The 22,354-nt window shown below is 62.7% G+C and overlaps 2 protein-coding genes across 5 annotated transcripts; one reads left to right on the forward strand and one right to left on the reverse strand.

Moving 5' to 3' along the window:
• The first annotated feature begins 640 nt into the window (after positions 1 to 640).
• On the forward strand, positions 641 to 17,626 carry EVPL (envoplakin). Its single transcript, XM_079905059.1, has 22 exons — positions 641 to 1,068; positions 3,365 to 3,464; positions 3,801 to 3,955; positions 4,066 to 4,192; positions 4,947 to 5,072; positions 5,273 to 5,311; positions 5,439 to 5,600; positions 5,681 to 5,788; positions 5,985 to 6,080; positions 7,033 to 7,155; positions 7,836 to 7,982; positions 8,300 to 8,454; positions 8,617 to 8,714; positions 9,021 to 9,193; positions 10,520 to 10,698; positions 10,786 to 10,924; positions 11,056 to 11,249; positions 11,799 to 11,949; positions 12,707 to 12,790; positions 12,907 to 13,017; positions 13,123 to 13,215; positions 13,945 to 17,626. Exons 1-22 carry the CDS (start codon positions 971 to 973, stop codon positions 17,383 to 17,385), a joined length of 6,099 nt encoding a protein of 2,032 aa, XP_079761185.1. The 5' UTR covers positions 641 to 970; the 3' UTR covers positions 17,386 to 17,626.
• Positions 17,627 to 17,966: 340 nt separating this feature from the next.
• Positions 17,967 to 22,156, reverse strand: CDK3 (cyclin dependent kinase 3). Of its 4 annotated transcripts, XM_079904459.1 has the most exons (9): positions 22,026 to 22,156; positions 21,338 to 21,468; positions 20,918 to 21,045; positions 20,718 to 20,838; positions 20,452 to 20,622; positions 20,268 to 20,369; positions 19,797 to 20,000; positions 18,758 to 18,795; positions 17,967 to 18,681 (listed from the first exon to the last, which is right to left on the reverse strand). In XM_079904459.1, exons 1-9 carry the CDS (start codon positions 22,132 to 22,134, stop codon positions 18,564 to 18,566), a joined length of 1,122 nt encoding a protein of 373 aa, XP_079760585.1. In that variant the 5' UTR covers positions 22,135 to 22,156; the 3' UTR covers positions 17,967 to 18,563. The 4 variants fall into 4 exon arrangements, with proteins under 4 accessions (XP_079760585.1, XP_079760586.1, XP_079760587.1 ...); XM_079904460.1 differs by lacking the exon at positions 18,758 to 18,795 and having other exon boundaries at positions 17,967 to 18,662; XM_079904461.1 differs by lacking the exon at positions 22,026 to 22,156 and having other exon boundaries at positions 20,918 to 20,995; positions 21,338 to 21,641.
• Positions 22,157 to 22,354: the final 198 nt, after the last annotated feature.

Genomic DNA, 22,354 nt, shown 5'->3' on the forward strand with positions numbered 1-22,354 from the left:
CAGGTAGGAAACCCAAGTACAGTGGGTTCCCAGGAGGCTCCTGCAGACCCTGGGCTCAGCAGCCCCTGAAGGCTAGTGCTGGGGGCCCTTGGGGGGAGGGGCCAGGAGGAGTCCCGGCCCCGCTGGCGCTGTTCTGAAGCTTCCGAGGATCCCAGCAATGCGCATCTGACTGTATCTGGACCCGGAGCCGTGGACAGATGGGATGACCAGCCAACCAGGAAAAGCGCACTGCAGGACTGTGGGCTGGTGCTCTGGGGAGCCGGCTGGGTGGTGTCCACTTTTAAAATGTACTTCGTGCCAGTTGCCAGGGGTGAATGCCCCCTAGCTGCCCCATCATGTCGGTGGAGGACGTGGAACAGAGACCTGGACGCCCTGGTGGTGAGCAGAGAGCCCGGGGCCTCCACCCACCCTGAGCTGGCAGGGAGCAGCCCCCCCACCCACCCCCGGCAGGCTGCGAGCCGTGGGCAGGGGCGTGGGCAGGTTGGAGGTGTTTATTAACCTGGAGCCCAAGCTCTGAGGTCGCCTGGGTCCCTGAGCCTGCGCGTGCATATGCACGCACGTCTGTCTGGAGCCCTGTCCCTCCTGGGCCCCGCGATTTCCGCATCTGGATGTGATCTCTGCCGACTCCCCCTGGCTCTGGGCGTGTGAGTGTAACAAGTCCAAACCTCCTCTGAGAGTCGGGGAGGCTCGGGCGCCCCACCCTCTGGGCTGTGCCCTTTCCTCCCAAACTGGTTGTGCAGGAGCAGGCGTGAGGGGGGTGTGGGCAAGCGTGGGTGCATGCGCACAGCCCCGGCCACTGGCCTGCCTCACCTGCAGGGAGAGGCCGCACAAAAACCGCCTGCCCAGTGCCCGGCCGCCCCACCTCGCCAGAGCCCAGCTGAGCCGCCAGCGAGGACTCACGCCTGCTGCCTGCCACCCGCCTGCCATCACCGGCCAAGCCCAGCCCGAACCCGCACCTTCCTTCACGACCATGTTCAAGGGGCTGAGCAAAGGCTCCCAGGAGAAGGGGTCCCCCAAGGCCTCCCTGGCCAAAGGCTCCCCCAAGGGGTCCCCCAACAAGCACAGCCGGTGAGTAGGGCCGGGGGAGGGGCTGGGGCCCGGGTGGTGCCAGACCCAGGTGCTCCAGCCACCTGGGGGAAGCAGCCCAGAGCTGGGGCCAGCCCAGTGCTGGCATTAGGTGTCCTGAGGCCGAGAGCCTGGGGCTGGACTCTCTCTCACCGGCGCAGGCCAAGCTCCAGCCCCGGCAGGAGACCAGAGATGGCCTGGGGCTCCCCACGTTCTCCAGGGGGCCTGAGGGCCACGGGTTAAGGCTGCTCTGCAGACGTGCTGGATGGGGGCCTGAGCAGCTGCCTTCCTCTGCTGGGAGGCTGGGGGACTGTCTCCCTGTCCATGGCTCTGCCCTCAAGGCTCCGCTTGGATTGTGATGACCCTTGGGACCTGGGCACAGCACAGGGTGGGCAGAAGGACTGAGGCTGGAGAAGCCGAGAGGTGGCAGATGGGGTGCCCCCACCTCCAGGCTGCAGCTCTCCCCACCCGGCTCACGCCTCGGGCCTTGAGAGTTTTATTAAGAGTTGAGATGATACCTTCACCCTGTGGGTGTGTGGAGGGGGTGCTGGAGGGAAGGCGGAGGGGCCCGTGGGCCCCGGACATCCTCAGAGCCTCTCTCAGTTCCCCCAGCTCCCGGCAGGGTCCAGCCCGGCTCTCCAGAGCTGCACAGTCTGCAGACTTGGCTGGCCTTCTCCCACTCACTGGCCATCAGGCCCCTCTGCAGGGTGGAGGTGGCGGCTCGCGGGGTCCTGGGTGTGGAGGCGGGAGCGGAGATGAAAGGCCCATCGCCCCAGTAGGGATCAGGGTGACGACTCCGAGGCTGGGCTTCTCGGCAGACAGGAAGGACGGCAGTTAAGACTCACTGGAGTGAGCTGTCCTCCCTGGGGCTCCTGGGCCCTGCCCAGGGTGGAGTGTGCTTCTCCCAGGGCTCAGGACCCAGAGCTCCCGTCCCCAGGGAGGCTCCCAGGCAGCTCGGTCCCTAGGGCCCTGTCCTCTGGCTGCAGCCGCCCCAAGAGGGCTCATCATTCCCCTCGTGCAATCTGCTTGTTCAACACATATTTATTGAGCACCTACTGTGTGCCAAGACTGTTGTAGGCCCCGGGGATGCCATCGTAAACAGAACCGACAGGTCCCTCCCTGCCTTCAAAGCGCCTACATTCTAGGGGAATAAAAACTAACACTTACTGGGTGTTGACTCTGCACAGGACACTTCAGATGAATCAGTTCTCTTAACACAATGACACGGTGAGGTAGATATTACTAGAGCCTTACTTTACAGGTGAGGAACCTCAGGCACAGAGAGATTAAGTAACTTGCCCAAGACCACACAGCTGTAGTGGAGAAGGATAAAAACCAGGCTGTCTGTCAGAGTTCTTTCAGGCTGTGTCTTTGCGTCACCGCCCCTCTGCTTTGGAGGAGGCTTATCCTTTGCCCCCTGGTTTAAGACCCAGCTCGTGAAGGTTTACCTTCCCCAGGACTGTGACCTCACAGGGTGCTGTGCTCCTGAGGCTTAGACCACTCTGCCTTTTATTAGGTCTGCTCGAGCCTCTGGGCTCCAGAGTGAGCTCAGTTCCACAGCAGGCGCCCTACAGAGGCTGGGAAAGGACCCTGGCAGCCCGGTTCAGGCTCATACTCTGCTCCTGGCTGTGTGGCCTGGGGCAAGTCAGGTCCCAGTTTGGGCTCTGAACCCCCAAATCTGGAAAGGGTTGGGGTGCCCTGGCAGTCTCGTGGCTTCCCCCTGCCCCGGTGCTGTGTGTCTCCTCTGGAAGCTTGTTAGCCTGGGCACAGGAAGAGCCCAGGGCAGCGGTGGGGAGACAGGGTTGGCGTGAATGGAAGTTGGGCTGGGGGACACGCTGTTGCTCCCCTGTCCGCAGCCAGCCCAACTGCCCCTCCCCAAGATCCAGCCATTCCATGTCAGGTATTAGGGGCTGAGCCAGTGATTCACTCACTCCCCTGAGGGCTGCCTGCCCTCCCTCCAGAAGGAGCAGCAGGGAGCTAGGCGGGGTTGGGGACACACTTCCAGGACAGGGAGGTTGGCTGGCTCCACGGTGCCGCGCACACCCGGGACCCCCATTTTCTGAGCCCTCCTGTGGAGGCAGCGCTTCCCCGCCCAGAACTGGGTATCTCACAGAGCTTCCTACAGAGAGGCCAGAGCTCCCCAGGTCTTGGACTCCTCCCTCCAGGGCAGTGAGCCCGGCTATAGGGCAGGACGGGGCAGGCGGAGGAAGGGACACCACCCAGGTGGGCAGACCTCTGCCCAAGGGAAACAGAGGGACCTTCTCTAACCACGCTGCCCTCTGTCCCCACCACCCGTCAGAGCTGCCACCAAGGAGCTGGCCCTGCTCATCTCTCGCATGCAGGCCAAAACCGACCAGGTGGAGAGGGACATCCTGGAGACCCAGAAGAGGCTGCAGCAGGTGAGGCCTGGGGGCAGATGACGGGGCGTGGGCACGTGGGAGGCCCATGACCATGCCTGGCGGTCCCTCCTGTGCCCACTTGTCGTGGTGAAGGTGGACAGACAGTCCAGTCCTTCCCTGGCCACTCTCCAAACACAGTGGGAGAGAGGGCTTATCCCTCCTTCTATGTCGGGCTCCTAACCTGGAGGGTCAAAGGGGCGGGGCCCAGGCCTCCCCTGTGTCCTGAGTCCGCCCCGCAGGTGCCCATGCCCTGCCCTCTGCCAGTGTGGCCAGAGTCCCTCAGGGCGGGGCTCAGGCAGCAGCGGCGGGCAGTGAGGATGCCATCTGCTGCCGCAGGACCGGCAGCACAGCGAGCAGGGCCAGGCCCTGCAGCACCAGGGGGAGGTGGGCTGTAGCCTGAAGGAGGCTGAGGAGCTGCTGAAGAGCCTCTTCCTGGACGTGGACAAGGCCCGGCGGCTCAAGCACCTGCAGGCCGAGGAGATCGAGAAGGAGTGAGTGGGGTGGGGGCGGCAGCGGGGGGCTGGGGCTCAAGGATGGAGGCGCCGGGGGTCCGGGGGGAGCCCCCGGCCCAGCTCCGACCTGTTGGCCACTTCCTTGGCAGCATCAAGCAGCTGCATAAGCGGGTGGCCCAGGAGTGTTCCGAGTACCGCGCCCTGTATGAGAGGATGGTGTTGCCGCCAGACGTGGGGCCCGGGGTCGACTGGGCACGGGTGCTGGAGCAGAAGCAGGTCAGGAGCCATCCCCAAAGTTGGAGACGCCTCAAGGAGCTGGAAGTCACACCCAGCAGCAACCACAGGGCAACCCAGAGCTGCCTTTCGTCAGGGGCTGATGCGTGCTTGGAGCTGGGGGCAGCTAGCCATCTGGGAAGGGAGTGGGCAGAGGCGACGGTGCAGTCAGGGAAGGCTTCCTGCAGGTGGGAGGGCTCGGTTGGGTTGGGGTGAGGTGGTGAGGAGAGGACATTCCAGAGAAAAGGAAGAGACCTGGAGGAAGCCTGGGGTGCGATGGGAAGTGGGGTTTTCTGGGCAGGTAGGCAGAACCAGGTCACGGGCACCCTGAGCATCACGTGAGGAACTGTGCTTTGATGTCACGACAGAAGGGGTGCTGTGATAACAACGAGGGGACAGGGGAACATGGACAGGGCAGGGTGTGCACAGGCTCCTGGAGCCAGGCTGGAGGTGTCCCAGCAGGAGGCAGGGCAGAGCGTGGAGACTTTTCAGAGGCTGAGCCCTGAGTCCTGGGGACCAGTGAGATTCAGGGTCCTCAGTCATGCAACGCTGAGGCCTCGGCCAGGGCTACTGGAGAATAGCATGTTCCCCAGGGTGAGCTGCAGCCATTCACCCAGGCGCCCACCTCTCCACCCTCTGCCCCAGTGACCAGCTCCACCTCTGCTGATGGGGATGCCAGGGGCCAGGGGGAGGGTAGGTGCAGGAGGGCTCCCGCCCCAGGCCCTGCAGCAGAGCTGAGCGGCCAGCCTTTCTGCAGAAGCAGGTCTGTGAGGGCCTGTACGGGCCGGGCATGGTGGAGCTGGAGCAGCAGGTCGCCGAGCACAACATCCTGCAGAAGGAGATCGAGGCCTATGGGCAGCAGCTGCGGAGCCCCACAGGGCCGGTGGGTGAGCTGTCGGACGCACATCCCTGCTTGGCCCCAGTCCCAGTTCCCTTTCTCCCATCCGATCCTGAGTGAGGCCTGGCTGGCCCTCTAGGGCCAGGGATGGAGGAGGGGGCACGGGAGGCCCAGGACGTGGGGACATTCTCCCCTGCACCCCATCTCTCACTGCGCTTGTGTTCTCTCTCCCTTGGTCGAGGCAGGACGCGGCCAGCATCCAGAGGCAATACCAGGGTCTCCTGGTGAGCAGGGCGGAGGGACAGGCTGGCGGGCTGGTGGGCTGGCGGGCTGGGCGGGCTGGGAGTGGGGCACAGCGTGACGGTGCCTCTTGCTACCCCTTCTCTCTCCCTGCCTCTTGCCCGAGCACAGAAGGCAGCCTCGTGGCGAGGGCAGAGCCTAGACAGCCTGTACACACACCTGCAGGGCTGCACGCGCCAGCTGAGCGCCCTGGCCCAGCAGCAGCAGCGCATCCTGCAGCAGGACTGGAGTGACCTCATGGCAGACCCCGTGGGCGTGCGGAGGGAGTACGAGGTCAGTGTGCGCAAGTGGGGGCGAGGTGGGGGGACGAGGACATCCTCGTCCTCACCGCCCGCTCCCCAACTCTCTCCCAGCACTTCAGGCAGCACGAGCTGCTGAGCCAGGAGCAGTGCGTGAACCAGCTGGAGCGTGACGGGGAGCGCCTGGTGGAGCTCGGGCACCCGGCCGTGGGGCCCATCCGGGTGCGAAGGCCCACACACTCCCTGCTGCCTCGGGGACCCTAACTCCCTCACTTGGGGAGCTTCCCAGGGAGGCTGGGAAGACGGAGAGGGAGACACCAGCCGGGTGGGGGACAGTGGGCAGGGCCAGCAGAGTGGGTGGGCGGGTGGATGGACCAGGTCGGGGCACGGTCTGAGGACTCCGTGCTTCTGCCCCCAGGCCCACCAGGAGGCCCTGAAGTTGGAGTGGCAGAACTTCCTGAACCTGTGCATCTGCCAGGAGAGCCAACTGCAGCACGTGGAGGATTACTGCCGGGTGAGCCTGCGGACAGGGCCGGGCAGGGGGACGGGGGTGTGTCTGGAGGACGCCGGAGGACATCGGGTGTCAAGGCACCGAATAAAAAAGACAGAGCTGTGTTGTTGTGACTAGTTCCCAGGGGGAAAATAATGTCACACATACATTCTCAACAGGGTGATATCACTCCTGGGGGATGAAAGTTGGCTCTCGTGGGCGAAAAAAAAAATCTTTTTTTATGCATAAATCACAGATATACATACGTAAAGGATATACAACATATCTATAATACTAAAATTTCATGGCGACAATGGGGAAAGTAAGGAAAAAAATGTCTAAAAAACTCCTTAGAAGGGACAATAATGAAACAAGGGTTGACAAACATTGATATAATAGACTTAGAGATAGAAAAAGAAAAAAAGAAAAAAATTAAAAAATGTATATATACAACAGGGACTTCTTTTTTTTAATAATTTCCAGCTAAAATGGTTTATTATACTTTGAGAAAGACAAAAGCCAAGGATTTTTTTCTTCCCTTTTCTTTTTTTTAAAAGGCATTTTTCTATATATCCACAATACCAGTATCACACCCACTGATGAGAATTCCGTAATATCACCCAACTGTAGGATGTTTCTTTAAAGCACACTCCCAGCTTCTACTCTGAGGCACCCTGGGCACCCGGGGTCCCAGCCAGGACTCCAGGTGCTAGAGTGAGGCGGGAGGGGCACTGCCCTTCATCTGTGCAGGAAGGACGAAAACCAAAGTGTTTTACGACACTAAAAGAAATTAAGTTCAGTGACCTCAAAATGCCTGATTTGCAGAGCACTTTAGTTAAAAAGACTGCACTGCCTGGGTAGAAAGACCGACAGCAAGTGGCAGTTTGGGTTTAAGCGGTTTGCATTTAGCTGCTTTGCGGGGTGCCCTAGGGCAGCGGGTGCCCCAGCTCTGCCCCTGACCACCCACCGACCTCAGTTCCAGGAAGAGGCCGACTCTGTCAGCCAGACCCTGGCAAAGCTCAACTCCAGCCTGGACGCCCAGTACAGCCCTGCCCCGGGGGGCCCACCTGGCGCCCCAACAGAGCTGCTGCAGCTGGAGGTGAGATGGCCCCACCCAGCCCCTGCACCCACTCCTGGGAACGGGGCCTGCCTGTGTGTCTGGGCCTCAGGCCTCCCGGGTACGTAGTCCTGCCCGGAGCCCCAGCCTTGGGAGCAGGAGAAGGAGGTCTGCTGCAGCAGGAGGAGCCTGGTCTGTTACCACCTCTGGACCTCAGTTTCCTCATCGGCAATGTGACAGGGGCTGCCCAGAAGAGCTCTGAGGCCCCTCCAGCTCCCACTCTGCAGGCCTGGGTGATGCTGGGCAGCCCCCTACCCCACCCCACCCCAACCAGCAGGCCCTAGGATCCTGGGTGCCCTGGGAGGGGCTCCTTTTACTTTGCTGACTAAGAGACCCTGTCTTGGGCTTCCCTGGTGGTGCAGTGGTTGAGAGTCCGCCTGCCAATGCAGGGGACGCGGGTTCGTGCCCCGGTCTGGGAAGATCCCACATGCCGCGGAGCGGCTGGGCCCGTGAGGCATGGCCGCTGAGCCTGCACGTCCGGAGCCTGTGCTCCGCAACGGGAGAGGCCACAACAGTGAGAGACACGCATACCACAAAAAATAATAGTAATAAATTTAAAAAAAAAAAGAGACCTTGTCTTCATGAGGGCCAGACCCCTCCCCGGCCCTCCTGGGGGGCACGTATGGGGCTGGCCTGAGCCCCCATTGTCTGGGTCCCTGCAGGCAGAGGAGAAGCAGCTGGCTGTGGCCGAAAAGGCTGTTGGGGACCTGCAGCTGCGGAGCCGGGAGGTGGCCCCTCTGCCGCAGCGGAGGAAACCACCCCAGCAGTCCCTGCACGTGGACAGCATCTGTGACTGGGACACGGGAGAAGTACAGTCTCTGCCTGCCCAGCTCCTCCGGCCCCGCCCACCCCACCCCTGCCCCCTCCAGTCCCTCCCCTCCCCATCCTACCCACTCCTGCCACTGCCCCCGCCCCCCGCCCCCCCCACCCCCCACCCCTGCCCGAGCACTACCCCTCTCCAAGCCCTGTCCTGCCTCTAGCTTGTCCCTGTCCCTACCCCAGCACCCCTGCCCCAGCTCCTGTTCCTCTACCTGTCCCCGTCCCCAGCCTCTACCCACCTTGGCCTTGATCCCTTCTCCATCCCGGCCCCTGAGCCTGCATAAGCCCCTCCCCACCTGCCCCCTAGGTGCAGCTGCTGCAGGGCGAACGGTATACGCTGATGGACAACACTGATCCGCACACCTGGCTGGTCCAGGGCCCGGCAGGCGAGACCAAATGTGCCCCAGCCGCCTGCTTCTGCATCCCAGCTCCGGACCCTGAAGCCGTGGCCAGGGCCTCCAGGTGAGTCTGCCTGGGGATCCACAGGGGCAGGAGGCAGGCTGTGGGCCCAGAACGGGCCCTGTGGTTTGAGGCCATTGCCCGGCCTTCGCCTGGACCAGTGACTGCTGGGGCCGAGGGGAGAGAGTGGAGGGACGTCCTTCTCTGATCTCCTCCTTGTTCCAGGCTGGCCTCGGAGCTGCAGGCCCTGAAGCAGAAACTGACCACAGTCCAGAGCCGCCTGAAGGCCAGTGCTGCGGAGCCCTTACAGCCTAGCCAGAAGGGTACCGAGGGCTGGCCAGGGAACAGGGGGAGGCACTATTGGGACAGAGGGAGTAGACTCGACTCTGGTCACTGTGAGGGCTGCCATGGGCAGGGGGTGACCCTGAATTAAGGGTTTCTGCTCTGGGGATTCCATCTCCTGGGTTGGCAAGCCCCTGGGGATGTCCCTCCCTCAGTTAGGCCCTGCCCATGGCCCTCCCACCCTACCCCACACAGGACCCTCTGCAGGCACTCAGGGAGGGGCCAACCAAGCAGACAGGCAGACGTGAGGTAGGCTCTGGACCCTCACAGGCACTCTTTTCCCCCAGCTCCAACCAGCTCAGCCCCAGCCGACCCACAGGCCCAGAAGCTCCTGACACAGATGACCCGGCTGGAGGAGGACCTGGGGCAGATAGAGAAGCAGATGCTGACCTGGATCCGGGCCCCGTTGAGCCACACCACACCACTGGAGGACCTGGAGGGCCGCATCCAAAGCCACAAGGTGGGTGAACCAGGGCAGCTGGGATAAGAAGTGGTCCGGCCCTGGGGGCGTGCACAAAGTAAAGACGAGGCAAGTGTGGGAGCAGCCATGGGGCCCCGAGGTGGAAGAAGGGAGTGGACAGTCCATAACTCACGCAAGCTGGTTCCCATCCTGGCTCCTCCACTGACTGGCTCTGTGACTTTGGGCAATTCACTCAGCCTCTCTGGGCCTTGGTTTCCTCATCCCTGAAAAAAGGCACAATAATACCCAGCTCGTCTGGGTGTCCTGAGGATGAAGTATAGCAAGGCCCAGGAAGGTTCTAGAGGGGCAGGGCTCAGAGTAAAGGCCCTGTACCCCACGCTGGAGGGGTGTTCTGGCGAGAGTCCTGAGAGCAGCAGGAAGCCTGGAGCATCTCAGGGGTGGTTTCTCCCGGGTGGCTGGCAGGGAGCCTCCCTGGAGAGGCTGCAGGAGTATAAACATGATCACAAAAGGACTCAGAACTGCTAACAGTGAAAGCTGCCCCTCCCCCCCACCTGGGGGGCAGCAGTTTGGATTGTATCCTTCCAAACCGGTTTCTACTCAAATATATCGTTTGGATATAGTTTTTAAAAAGTTGAAGCACGTTCACGTTATTGTGCAACTTATTTTCACTCTGCAGTGTTCTGTAGCATTTCAGCTGGTTCAGAGCGCTGGCTGGGGGCGGGAGGGCTCCAGAGGTGGGAAAGGTGCTGCAGATGGGGTCCTGGGGCGGCACGGGGAGGAAGCAGGAGTGGCAGAAGGAGGCACCGTGTGGTAACACGGCTTCAGCGATGCCTCTGCCCACGCCAGGCCCTGGTTACCACTGCGCTGGGACCTGGCAGTCTCCAAATAGGTCCTTAGGTTTTGAAGTCACAGCGTCAGGGGTGTCGGGGGTCCAGTTTACCTGGAAAGGAGGCAGTGCATGGCATGGAGTCGGCACCAGTGGCTTATGGACTAGATGAGTGAATAACTGATAACAGAATCAACGCAATAACCCCAAGTGGATGGAGCTAGGGCTTTGCTGCCTGACCTGGAGCGAGGGGGCAGGGAACTGAAGGTTTTGTGAACAGGAGAGTGACATGAAGACCAAGGTGGGCAAGAGCTCCTGACTCACAGGGTCTCGTCTCAACCTCCCATCGAGCATTCTGTAGATGAGGAGACTGAGGGTCAGAGAGGTTAACCGCCCATGGTCATCTACCTGGGAACTGAGACTGAGCACGTCCGCACCACACTCTCGGGCCTCATGGGCAGAGTTAGGTTGACATGGCAGGAGGGCTGGGTGGAAGCCACCCGCCCAGAGCAGAGATCCTGAGCCCCGCCCCACCCCAGGGCATGGCCCAGCGGCTGCAGAGCCTGGGAGCAGAGAAGGCGGCAGCCCAGCAGGAGTGTGAGGCGTTTCTGTCAGGGCAGCCTGCGGGCCCCGCCGCCCTGCACCTACCCGTGGTCCTCAGCAACGTCAAGAACAAGTACAGTGACGTGCAGGTTCTCTGCAGACTCTACAGGGAGAAGTGAGTGCTCTGGGGATGGGGGCCGCTGGGCGAGGTCCTATGGGTGTGGCCAAGGGGGTGTCTGACCCTTGGCCTCCTCTGTGGCAGAGCCAAGGCTGCCCTGGGTCTGGAGCGGCAGATCCGGGATGCGGACAGGGTCATCCGAGGCTTCGAGTCCACCCTGGTGCAGGAGGCCCCCATCCCTGCAGACCCAGGCGCGCTGCAGGAGAGGGTCAGCGAGCTGCAGGTGAGGGGCTGGGTGGCCCCCTGGCAGAAGGGGGCCACAGCCTGACCAAGCATCTGAGGGCAGGTGGAGGGTGGACGTGGCATACGACCGAACCATAAGGGTGCCTCGCGCTGTGTCCCCTCCTGCCCCAGCGCCGGCGGAGGGAGCTGCTGGAGCAGCAGGCCTGCGTGCTGGGGCTGCACCGCCAGCTGAAGGCCGCCGAGCGCACGTGCGGCACGCTGCACAGTAATTTCCATGAGTTCTGCCAAGACCTGCCGCGCCAGCAGCGCCAGGTGCGGGCCCTCACGGACCGCTACCACTCCGTGGGTGACCAGCTGGACCTGCGGTGAGTGCTGGGCCATCGCGGCTCATGGCACAGCCCCACGGGGCACGGTGGCCACGGCTGGTGAGCTGTGTAACCTTGGACTGGCGACTTCACCTCTCTGAGGTTCAGTTTCCTGACCTCTAAAATGGGATGGAGGACTTCCCTGGCGGTCCAGTGGTTAAAACTCCACGCTCCCGATGCAGGGGGCCCGGGTTTGATCCCTGGTCGGGAAACTAGATCCCACGTGCCGAAACTAAAGATCCCGCATACAGCAACGAAGATCCCATGTGCCACAACTAAGACCCGGCACATCCATATAAATTAAAAAAGGAAGAAAAAAGGGATAATAACGGCACCGACCTCCCAGGTGGTACCTGGCAGAGAGTGTCCGGTCCATCTCTGAATGCCCAGCTCCAGCACAGGGCCAGAGTTAGGGGATCGGCATGGTGGGTCACTCAGCCCTCCTGACCTGTCCCAGGGAGGGAGGCACCCACCAGCCTCCTCCGTGCACCCCTCACCTGTCCCCTGAGGGCAGCTCTCACCTCTGCTCTGGGCCTCGTCCTCCTGCAGGGAGAAGATGGTGCAGGACGCTGGCCTCACCTACCAGCGGTTCAAGAACTGCAGGGACAACCTGAACTCCTGGCTGGAGCACCTGCCCCGCAACGAGATGCGGCCCAGAGACGGGCCCAGCCAGATTGCCTACAAGCTGCAGGTGCAGAAGGTGAGGATCTGGGGCTGCAGGCGACCTGGGGGCCGGTACCCAGAGCTGGGCCCTCAAGCCACATCCCTTTCCCGGGCCACCTCCCCATCAGGGAGAGCTGCCTGTGTGCACGTGGCCCTCTAGTGGCCAGTGTTTTAATGACCTCAAAGCTCAGACCTCAGAGGCCTTGTGTCACACCCGCCACCCCAAATGCTCCAATTTGCCCACAGAAACAGCCAACGCTTCTCTGTCTGGTCCGAGGTGGACAGCAGGCCTTATGCTCCTGAGGGTTCCAACTCCTACTGCATCCTCTTCCTCATACTTGCCAAGCCCCTATTACATGCTGGTAATGACCCAGGGGCGGGGGTACAGCCCGGCCCTCGGGCAGCCCCCAGTCTGAGGCGGAGGCCGGTGCATCCCAGGCCGGTGCATCCAGGCCCACTGCTAAGTACTTTGGTGGAGAAGCCAGAGCGCTGTGGGAGCCCATTGCGGGACATGCAGGGGCGTCGGGGCAAGCAGTCTGGAAGGAACTGACACCCAGGCTGAGGCCTGAGGAATAACTAGCATGGCCAGGTGTGTGTGTGGAGGGGTGAAGTGTCCTGAGCAGAGGCCACGGTGGAGCACACCGGGAAAAGGCAGTTTCCCGCAGAGCCCTTCCCGCCTCTGGGCGGTGCTGGCTGCCTGAGGCCCTGGAGGCGCCCGGCTGGAGGAGAGTCCAGGTGAGTGGAGGAAAGTCCAGGTGAGCGGTGTTTCCTGAATTTCCCTTCTGCCTCGGCAGAGGCTGCTGCAGGAGATCCAGGGCCGAGAGCAGGACAAGGCCATGGCCTCCCGCCTCTCCCAGCAACTGCAGGCGGCCCTCCAGGTAAGCAGTTACTTCAGCTTGTCCTTTTATCTCCCACCCACCCACCCTCCCTCCCTCCCTCCCCCCACCTCCCCCACTGATGGCCAGCCTGTTGTCCTTTCCCCCCCGCTGCTCAGGACTATGAGCTGCAGGCAGACACCTACCGCTGCTCCCTGGAGCCCACCCAGGCGGGGTCGGCCCCCAAGAGACCCCGAGTGGCTCCCCTGCAGGAGAGCATCCAGGCCCAGGTGAGCCCGGGCTCTGTATCCCTCATTCCTCAACACCGCCGGGCTCCGCAGCCTCTCAGGCAGGAGCTGACACCGCCCTCCCCCACCTCCCTGTGGCCTCTCCAGGAGAAGAACCTGATGAAGGCCTACGCTGAGGTTGCAGCCGTGCACCAGCAGCAACTGCACCAGCTGGAGTTCGCCGGAAAGATTCTGGAGAAGGTATGGGGGTGAGGCCCATCCACTCCCGCACTAGGCAGCCTGGCCCGGTGGCTGACCTGGCAGACGCCCCTTCCTCCCCCCACTGCAGCCTGCAGCCCTGGGACAGCTCAGCAGCCTGAGGGAGGGGCTGCTTCCTTCCTCCCCCAGCAGCTCTTACAGGCTGGTGACCATGTCAGAGTTAGTACCAGGAGATGTCATTCAGTGCGGTCGCAGCTTCGCCACTGGGCAGTGCTCCGGTGGGGACGGGAGAGAATCCCCACAAAGTCTTCAGCCTAGGATCCAGCCCCAGTGGGCGAGAGGCCACCTAGGTCTCCATCCCTGAGAGACCAGGAGCCAGGTGCTCTCCATGACTCTTGGTGACTGGCCAAAGGACTGGCCAGCTTCTTCCCACCCAGAGGTGTACTCCAGGGTCCCCCAGAGGAGTGCAGGCCCATTTCTGGGAGCCTGGGTGGAAGTGGAAGGGGGAAAGTTGAGGAAGGGAGGACCTTCCTATTTGCACGTTCTAGTGCAAACGCGGCCTGAACGCTGCCTTGAATCCTAACATCCTGGGCATTGATGGAGCCTCTCAAAATCCCGCCTCCAAGCATCCCAGGTCTTCAGTTCCACCTCCCAGGACCTACTAGGAAGTCTCAGGAAGCAGGGGAGGGTCCTGATCTCAGGAGGGTGTGGTGGGCTTATCCCTTTCCTCCCCTCACCCCAGGACTCCCCCCTCTTCCTCTCACCCTGCAGAAGGAGCTCAGTGAAGACATCCAGGTGACCCGTGACTCACGGCAGGGGTCCGAGAGCCCAGCCCGAGCCCGGAGGGAGTCAGAGGCCCTGAAGTCCCAGCTGGAGGAGGAGAGGAAGCGGGTGGCCCAGGTGCAGCGCGAGCTAGAGGAGCAGAGGAACCAGCTGCTGCAACTGAAGACCCAGCAGCCCTTGGAGAAACTGGAGGAGAAGGAAGTGGTGGAGTTCTCCCGGGACCCCCAGCTGGAGAGCAACCTGTCCAGGGTGAAGTCCCAGGTGGAGGACGAGGGCAAGAAGCGGGCTGGCCTGCAGGCAGATCTGGAGGCGGCGGCCCAGAAGGTCATGCAGCTAGAGAACCAGAGGAAGGCCACGCAGCCTCACCTGCTGACCAAGGAGGTCACCCAGATCGAGAGGGACCCTGGCCTGGACAGCCAGGCGGCCCAGCTCAGCAGCGAGATCCAGCTCCTGCGGGGGGAGAACTCCGCCGTCTTGGCCCAACTGGAGGCGCTGAAGACGGAGCTGCTGGCCCTTGAGCAGAAGGAGGTGAGCGTGAAGGAGAAGGTCGTGCTGAAGGAAGTGGTCAAGGTGGAGAAGGACCTGGAAATGGTCAAGGCAGCCCAGGCCCTGAGGCTGCAGGTGCAGGAGGACGCGGCGCAGAGGAAGGGGGCGGAGGCAGCCGTGGCCGGGCTGCAGGCTCGCATCGCGGAGCTGGAGCAGGCAATCCGCGCCGTGCAGCCGAAGGTGATCGTGAAGGAGGTGAAGAGGGTGGAGCAGGACCCAGGCCTCCTCCAAGAGGCCTCCAGGCTGAGGAGCTGCCTGGAGGCGGAGAGGCGGGAGAACGAGGCGCTGGCCAGGGAGCTGCAGGAGCTGCGCGGCAAGCACAGCGCGGAGGAGAAGCAGAAGCCCAGGGTGGATCTGCAGGAGCGTGTCCACGAGATCTTCCAGGTGGATCCGGAGACGGAGCAGGAGATGGCGCGGCTCAGGGCCCAGCTGCAGGAGACTGCCCGCAGGAGGGGCAGCGTGGAGGAGGCGGCGGGGCGGCTGCTGCCCGAGCTGGCGGTCCTGCGGGCGCAGAAGCCTGTGGTGGAGTACAAGCAGGTGACACAGGAGGTGGTGAGGCACGAGAGGAGCCCGGAGGTGCTGCGGGAGATGGACCACCTGAAGGCCCAGCTCAACGAGCTGGTCAACGGCAGCGGGCGGGCCCAGGAGCAGCTCATCCGGCTGCAGGGGGAGCGCGACGAGTGGAGACGGGAGCGCTCCAAGGTGGAGACCAAGACGGTGAACAAGGAGGTGGTGCGCTATGAGAAGGACCCGGTCCTGGAGCAGGAGGCCCAGCGGCTGCGCCAGGAGCTGCGGGAGGCGGCCCAGAAGCGACGGACGGCCGAGGACACGGTCTCCGAGCTGCAGAACAAGTACCTGCTGCTGGAGCGGAGGCAGCCCGAGGAGAAGGTGGTGGTGCAGGAGGTGGTGGTCACCCGGAGGGACCCGAAGTGCCGCGAGGAGCACAGCCGGCTGAGCCGGAGCCTCGATGAGGAGGCGGGCCGGCGGCGGCAGCTGGAGCGGGAGGTGCAGCAGCTGCGGGCCGCTGTGCAGGAGGACGAGGGCCTGCTCAGCTCCCAGGAGGACTGCGGCAAGAAGCTGGCCGTGGAGACGGAGCTGCGGCAGCTGACCCTGAGGGTCCAGGAGCTGCAGAAGCGGCCTCCCGCAGTGCAGGAGAAGGTCATCATAGAGGAGGTGGTCCAGCTGGAGAAGGACCCGGACCTGGAGAAGTCTGTGGAAGGCCAGCGGCGGGACCTGGACCAGGAGAAGACCCAGGTGACCGAGTTGCGTCAGGAGTGCGAGAAGCTGCAGGTGCAGATCGACGTGCTCCAGAAAACCAAACCGCAGGAGAAGACCATCTACAAGGAAGTGATCAGAGTGGAGAAGGACCCGGTCCTGGAGGGGGAGCGTTCCTGGGTGTGGGAGATGCTCAACAGGGAGCGCGCAACCCGGCAGAGCCGGGAGGAGGCGGCGAGGCGCCTGCGGGAGCAGATAGAGCGGGCGGAGGCGCTGAGGAGGACCTGGTCGCAGGAGGAAGCCGAGCTCCAGGAGGCCCGGGACCAGAAGAGCCAGGAGTGCAGGCAGCTGCAGGAGAAGCTGCGGGAGCTGGAGACGCAGAAGCAGCAGCAGGTGCTGAGCCTGCAGGAGGAGTCGAAGCTGTTCGGCCGGAAGGCAGAGAGCGAGCGGCAGAGGGCAGCCCAGCGGGGCCACGAGCTCTCGCGGCTCGAGACGGCCATCCTCCGCGAGAAGGACCAGATCTACGAGAAGGAGAGGACCCTCCGGGACCTCCACACCAAGGTGAGCCGGGAGGAGCTCAGCCAGGAGACCCAGACGCGAGAGACCAACCTCTCCACCAAGATCTCCATCTTGGAGCCCGAGACGGGGAAGGACATGTCCCCGTACGAGGCCTACAAGAGGGGCATCATCGACCGAGGCCAGTACCTCCAGCTGCAGGAGCTCGAGTGTGACTGGGAGGAGGTCACCACCTTGGGTCCCTGTGGGGAGGAGTCTGTGCTCCTGGACCGCAAGAGCGGGAAGCAGTACTCCATCGAGGCCGCCCTGCGCTGCCGGCGCATCTCCAAGGAGGAGTACCATCTCTACACGGACGGCCACCTGCCCATCAGCGAGTTCGCCCTGCTCGTGGCCGGGGAGACCAAGCCCTGCTCCCCGCTCTCCATCGGCACCATCATCTCCAAGTCCCCACTGGCCTCCCCGGCCCCCCAGAGCACCAGATTCTTCTCTCCCAGCTTCTCTCTCAGGCTCAGCAAGGACAACTTCCCCATCGCCGGCGTCTACGACACAACCACGGACAACAGGGTCACCATCAAGACAGCCGTGGCCAAGAACATGCTGGACCCCATTACCGGGCAGAAGCTGCTGGAGGCGCAGGCAGCCACGGGGGGCATCGTGGACCTCCTCAGCCGGGAGCGCTACTCCGTGCACAAGGCTGTGGAGAGGGGACTGATCGAGAACAGCTCCTTGCAGAGGCTGCTCAATGCCCAGAAGGGCTTCACCGGCATCGAGGACCCCGTCACCAAGAAGAGGCTGTCGGTGAGCGAGGCCATCCAGAAGGGCTGGATGCCCCAGGAGAGCATGCTCCCGCACCTGCGGGTGCAGCACCTGACCGGAGGGCTCATCGACCCCAAGAGGACGGGCCGCATCCCCATCGCGCAGGCCATGCTCTCCGGCATGATCAGTGAAGAGCTGGCCCAGCTCCTGCAGGACGAGGCCAGCTACGAGAAGGATTTGACAGACCCCATCTCCAAGGAACGGCTGAGCTACAAGGAGGCCATGGGGCGCTGCCGGAAGGACCCCCTGAGCGGCCTGCTGCTCCTCCCAGCCTCGCTGGAGGGGTACCACTGCTACCGCTCGGCCTCCCGCACTGGCCTGCGCTCCCCGCGCTGACGGGGGCCAAAGCAGTCACAGGAGCGTGTGTGAGGGGGGCGGGTAGGATGCATGCACCCCTGCCCCCAGAGCAGCCCGATCCGAGGGGCTGGGTCTTCCCTCTGACTGACTCTCGGTGTTGGGCTCCCTCCCCTGACTTTGGTGCCCAGTCCATCCCCTGACCTGGATGGAGATCAGCAGTTCTGTTTTCCTCCCTCCTCCCTCAACTCAGTGCTTCCAATAAACGAATTCTCCTGGCGTCTTGTTCACATCTGGGAACGTAAGAGTCGATTCGTCTGCGGCATGAGCACGAGGGACAGCACTGCTTGGGTCCTGGGGAGTGGACACGCCCAGCTGGCCCTGCTGGGGACGGGGTGCTTTCGGAGGCCTGTGGCTCCTCTGACTCTAGGAAGGACCCGACGGGGGCAGGCCACGGAGGATGATGCCCTCCCCCCTACCCCTACCCCCACTCCCCACCGGCTCAGGGCTTCTCAGTTCAGGCCAGGAACTGTCTTCAGCCCGCTGTCAACCTCCCCCTCATCAGCAAGTCCCTGGTGTCCCCCTGAGCAGAGAAACACTGGAAAACTCAGGAATGCATCAGTTTTATTTTCTGTTCTTAAAGCCAGAAGCAAACAAACGTTAAGCATATCCCAGGTGACGAGACAACTAGTTAGAACACCCAGCCTGCCCCAGGATCAGGAAAATGTCCTCTCTCCCTCACCCCGCTTTCTGTTTAACTTGGGACCCTTAACTAGAACTCAACTCTTCCCCAAAACATTTTAAATCCAGAAGACCAGCCGGGAGAAACTCTTTCCCCCGGGGTCTGGCTCTGCAACTGAGGGCCGGGCAGCGGAAGGGCACTAGGAGGGCTTGCTGGAGGCCCGGGCAGGTTTCCTACTCTCCTTAGCACCTGCCATTCTGGTGCCAGGGGACCCAGCCTCTGACGGACCCCCTCGGACATGGCGCTTCTGTGCCCCCATCTTGAAACGGCACCGGCAAACCCAACAAACAACCCAGGAACTCGCTAACCTGCTGGCAGGACAAACCCAAACTCAGCCCTCTGACGGCTGACGCCAAATTGCTCTCTCCCCAGATGTGTCCTCTTTCTTGGGAAGTGAGTAGGGAGGCAGGGGGGCAGCAATTGGAGAGAGGCTTTGAGGCCTCACACCTTCTCAGCGGCAGAAACCCTCCAGCACACACTAGCGCGGGGCCAGGGAGGCCTCGGTGGACGAGAAGTACGGATGCACAAGGGCGGCCTTGGCTGACATGCGCCGGCTGGGGTCATACTGCAGGAGTTGCTGCGGAGGAAGAGACAGACTGGGCCCGGGGGTGGCCAGGGCCCCAAGCCCCAAAGCAGAGCTGCCGCCACACCCAGACGGCACAAAGCCAGTACCTCCCAGCTTGAGAACCAGTTCTGGACGCTCCCGGAATCTGGGGACAAAGACTTCATTCTAGTCCAGCCCTAAGTCACCCCGTCTCCTTCACGTTACTGAGGCCGAGTCAGGCTCCCCCCTTCCTCAGGGAGCCTTCCAGGCTCCAGCCTAGTTCTAGTTGAGACAGACTTTTCTCTAGGTATCAGGATGAGGGAACCAAACCTGTCCAGGGAGCATGTTGAGGGTGGGGCAGAAACACAAAAATCCCTAAACCTGGCCAGGCTGTGGAAGGACCCCCCTGCCTTAGAGTAGCCAGGATGGAGGGCTAGGAGGCTCCATGGGAAATCCACTCCATCCTCCTGGCCCTGGGTTGGGAGACGCACACAGCCCTCTGCAAAGCTGGATACAGAGCCTGAAGTGAACTTCCTGCCCTGCCTTCCTCTGACCCAACACCAGACTAAAGAGAGAAATGTGCTCTGAGTCTTTGTGGGCAAGAATGGCTAGCTCTGCCTGAGGCCCTCTGGGCAGCCTGGCCTGGGCCAGCCCAAGGGGTCAAGAGGGTACAAGCAGAGGGGTGAGTGAGGACTGCGGCAGGGGCCGCGGCGAGCAGCGAGCAGCCTGCTCTGAACAGCCTCGTGTGAAGAGTAACCGCTGTGGAACGCACTGCGGGAGCACCGAGGCAGTGGGCGGTGTGGTCCCTTCTGGGAAAGCTTACAGCTTAGATGGGGTAATAATGTCCACGAGAAAAAATTACCAAAACACAAGGCAACTAAGAAAAAGGGCACACAGCACAGCATAAAAACAAAGCTAACTAGAGGAGAGAAGTTTTAAAAGGGATGATGAACATTGGACCTATCATGGGAGAGGCTTCCAGGTGGAGCAATGGATACACATGGGGACAAGCGAACTCTGTATAGGGGTCAGCAAAGAGACGAGCTGGGACTCAGAAGGAACCAGGGCTGCATAAGAGGCTGGATGACAAAGGGGACACTTCTAGCAAGAGCAGCAGCTGGCGTGAGGAGGTCTTTCTCAGCCTCCCTGCCGCCCACCTGTACCTACCATGAGCAGGTCCTTGCCCTCTGGCTCCAGGTGGGGCACGATCTCCTCCAGCCCCTTCCTGGTCCACTTGGGGAAACTGCCCTTATAGTCAGGCAGCTGGGTGACTCCTGGCCACATGGCTTCATTGGGTGTCCCCAGGGTCCGAAAGATACGAAAGAGTTGGTCAATCTCAGAGTCGCCAGGAAACAGGGCTTTGCGGGTCACCTGGAACGGGGAAGGGGAGAAGGTGTGGGGTCTACTCCCTTGTCATGCAGAATCCAATACCAGAAAAGAGGCCAGACCAGGGAGGCACCTCCAAGATATCTTTCCCAGGGCTGTGCTGAAAGTCCTGGCCTTTTCTGGAAAAAGACCTTAGCCAGTCCCAACACCCCTTAATCCACTTCTAACAGGAGAATCAGAGCCCCTTCTACCCCCCACCCCAGAGGACCCTGCCTGTGGCCTCCCTGGGGCCATGTCTGGCCCTCTCTCTACCATCTCTGCAAAGATGCAACCAATGCTCCAGACGTCCACAGCTGTCGAATAGAACCTGCTTCCCAAGAGGATCTCGGGGGCACGATACCAGAGTGTCACCACCTGTGGGGACAAGAAAACAGCGTCATTCAGGGTAGCTGGGTGCACGGGTGACATCCCTTCTCTCCCCTCTGTCCTGCGGTACCTCATGGGTGTAGGAGCGCAGGGGCACCCCGAAGGCCCGAGCCAGTCCAAAGTCAGCCAGCTTGATGGCTCCCAACTCATTGATGAGCAGATTCTGGGGCTTCAGGTCTCGGTGGATGACCCGATGCGAGTGGCAGAAGTTCACCCCCTGCAGCAGCTGGAAGAGGTAGCTCTGGAACAGCAAGCATGAGAAGGAGCTGGCTGAGCGGAGGCGGGGCCGGCTGAGCAGGCGTTCGCCGCAGGTTGCCCCCGTCCCGCCCCCGGTACCTTGACTACATGCAGGGGGAGCTTGGAGGCTGGGGTGGAGTCCATGTACTTCTTCAGGTCCTGGCTGAGGAACTCAAACACCAGGTAAAGCTTCTTCTCGCTGTGCACCACATCCAGCAGCCTGGCCGGGCGACACCAGTCAGCATGCGGCTCCCAGCCGGGCTGGGAGAGGCCCACTTCCCCGCTCCTTCAGGCCTCACCTGACGATGTTGGGATGCTTAAGCTCTTTGAGCAGGGAGATCTCCCTGATGGCAGTGCTTGGGACCCCCTCGGTCTCCCTGGAGAAGAGAGTGGTACAGCAGTGGAGGCAGCAGCTGAGCAGGCCCTTCTGCTGGGGGGCGGGCGGGGGGTGTCACCTGTGTTCCTTATTCCCTAAGGATGCCCACCCCCTCCCCAGCGATGGGGCTCTGTGCTCCTCGGCACACACCCATCACCCCCACCGGCCGGGGGCAAAGCCTGGTCGGGGTGAGGACGCATGAGGGCTGCACCTCCGTGGCCCCCGTGTAACTGGGGAGCACTCGGAAAAGGAGTGGAACACAAAACCCTGTGATGAGGGACGGATGGGTGGGCTGTGGGTCACCCCTGGACCAGGGGGTCTCAGAGGCCGTCCCAGAACTCACAAATCCAGCCTGATCTTCTTGAGAGCCACGAGCTGCCCGGTCTCCTTGTTCTTGGCCTTGTACACCACCCCATAGGTGCCCTCTCCGATCTTCTCCACCTTCTGGAACACATCCATGCCCGCAGAGCCGCCCTGGAAACAGAAGGCGCCTGGGGCGTTCGCCCCCATGCCCAGCACCCCCGCTGCCCCTCCAACCTCCACGGCACAGCCTGTCCAGGGCCCCCAGCCCCGCCCCCCGCCCCGGCTCCTGAGGGCTGGGGCCCCCAGGGCTCACCCTGCTCTGCCTGCCAGGCCGCCCAGGCCCAGGTCCGGCTCCCACCACCCACCAAAGCCCCAGCCCCAGCCCCAGCCCATGCCCGAGAACCTGGTGTGGCGCAGGGATGCCCCTCGCCCAGCCCAGGCCAGGCAGAAAGCCCCAGGCCCCAGGAAGCAGCTGCCCTGAGCCGGGCTACGGAGCACAGGAGGGCCCAAACTTCTTCTGCCCCAGCCCCCGCCCCTGCCCAGCCAGGCCTGGACCCCGGGGGCAGAAGGCTGCCCGGAGGGGCCGCCCAGGGGGGGCCGGGGTCAACTCAGGACAGAGGTCAGAACCTTGGCAGGAGCAGCACCCACTGTGTCCCGGGCCCCCCACCAGGTCCTGAGCGTCCCCAGCGCCCTCCCCTCAGGCCCCCAGCCCAGAATTCACCACAAACCCTGCGCTCCCGCAGCCTCACTGCCGGGCCGGCTGCCTGCTCCGAGGCTCCCCCTGCTGGCCCCTGCCGGCGCTGCACCACGTGCACGCACTGCTACGTCACACCACATGGCTTTATTCACGAGGACCTTCTGCAACCCTCCAGGATCCACACGGGGCCCATCCCCCAGGGCCCCAGAGCCCGGCCTCTGATCTCTAGGCTTCCATTTCTGGGGCAATCCCAATGAACAACCCCTCCCCTCTTCTCTCCAGGAAGCTCCTGCATCTTCTCGGCGGCAGCTCCAGCGCGGGGGCGGCGGCGGGGAGGGGGTGGGGCGGTTTGCCAGGAGC

Source organism: Stenella coeruleoalba (assembly GCF_951394435.1).
Source record: "Stenella coeruleoalba genome assembly, chromosome: 19".
NCBI classification, from domain to species: Eukaryota; Metazoa; Chordata; class Mammalia; order Artiodactyla; family Delphinidae; genus Stenella; species Stenella coeruleoalba.

Bases quoted from the DNA above. Each gene is read 5' to 3' on its own strand.
- EVPL (XM_079905059.1), top strand. From the start codon at position 971: ATGTTCAAGGGGCTGAGCAAAGGCTCCCAGGAGAAGGGGTCCCCCAAG. The intron at 10,699-10,785 runs GTGAGTGCTCTG...CCTCTGTGGCAG, and splicing joins TGCAGACTCTACAGGGAGAA to AGCCAAGGCTGCCCTGGGTC. The intron at 13,216-13,944 runs GTATGGGGGTGA...CTCACCCTGCAG, and splicing joins CCGGAAAGATTCTGGAGAAG to AAGGAGCTCAGTGAAGACAT.
- CDK3 (XM_079904459.1), bottom strand. From the start codon at position 22,134: ATGTGGTGTGACGTAGCAGTGCGTGCACGTGGTGCAGCGCCGGCAGGG. The intron at 20,623-20,717 runs GTACCGGGGGCG...TTGCTGTTCCAG, and splicing joins TCCCCCTGCATGTAGTCAAG to AGCTACCTCTTCCAGCTGCT. The intron at 20,001-20,267 runs GTAGAGAGAGGG...TCCCCGTTCCAG, and splicing joins GTTGCATCTTTGCAGAGATG to GTGACCCGCAAAGCCCTGTT.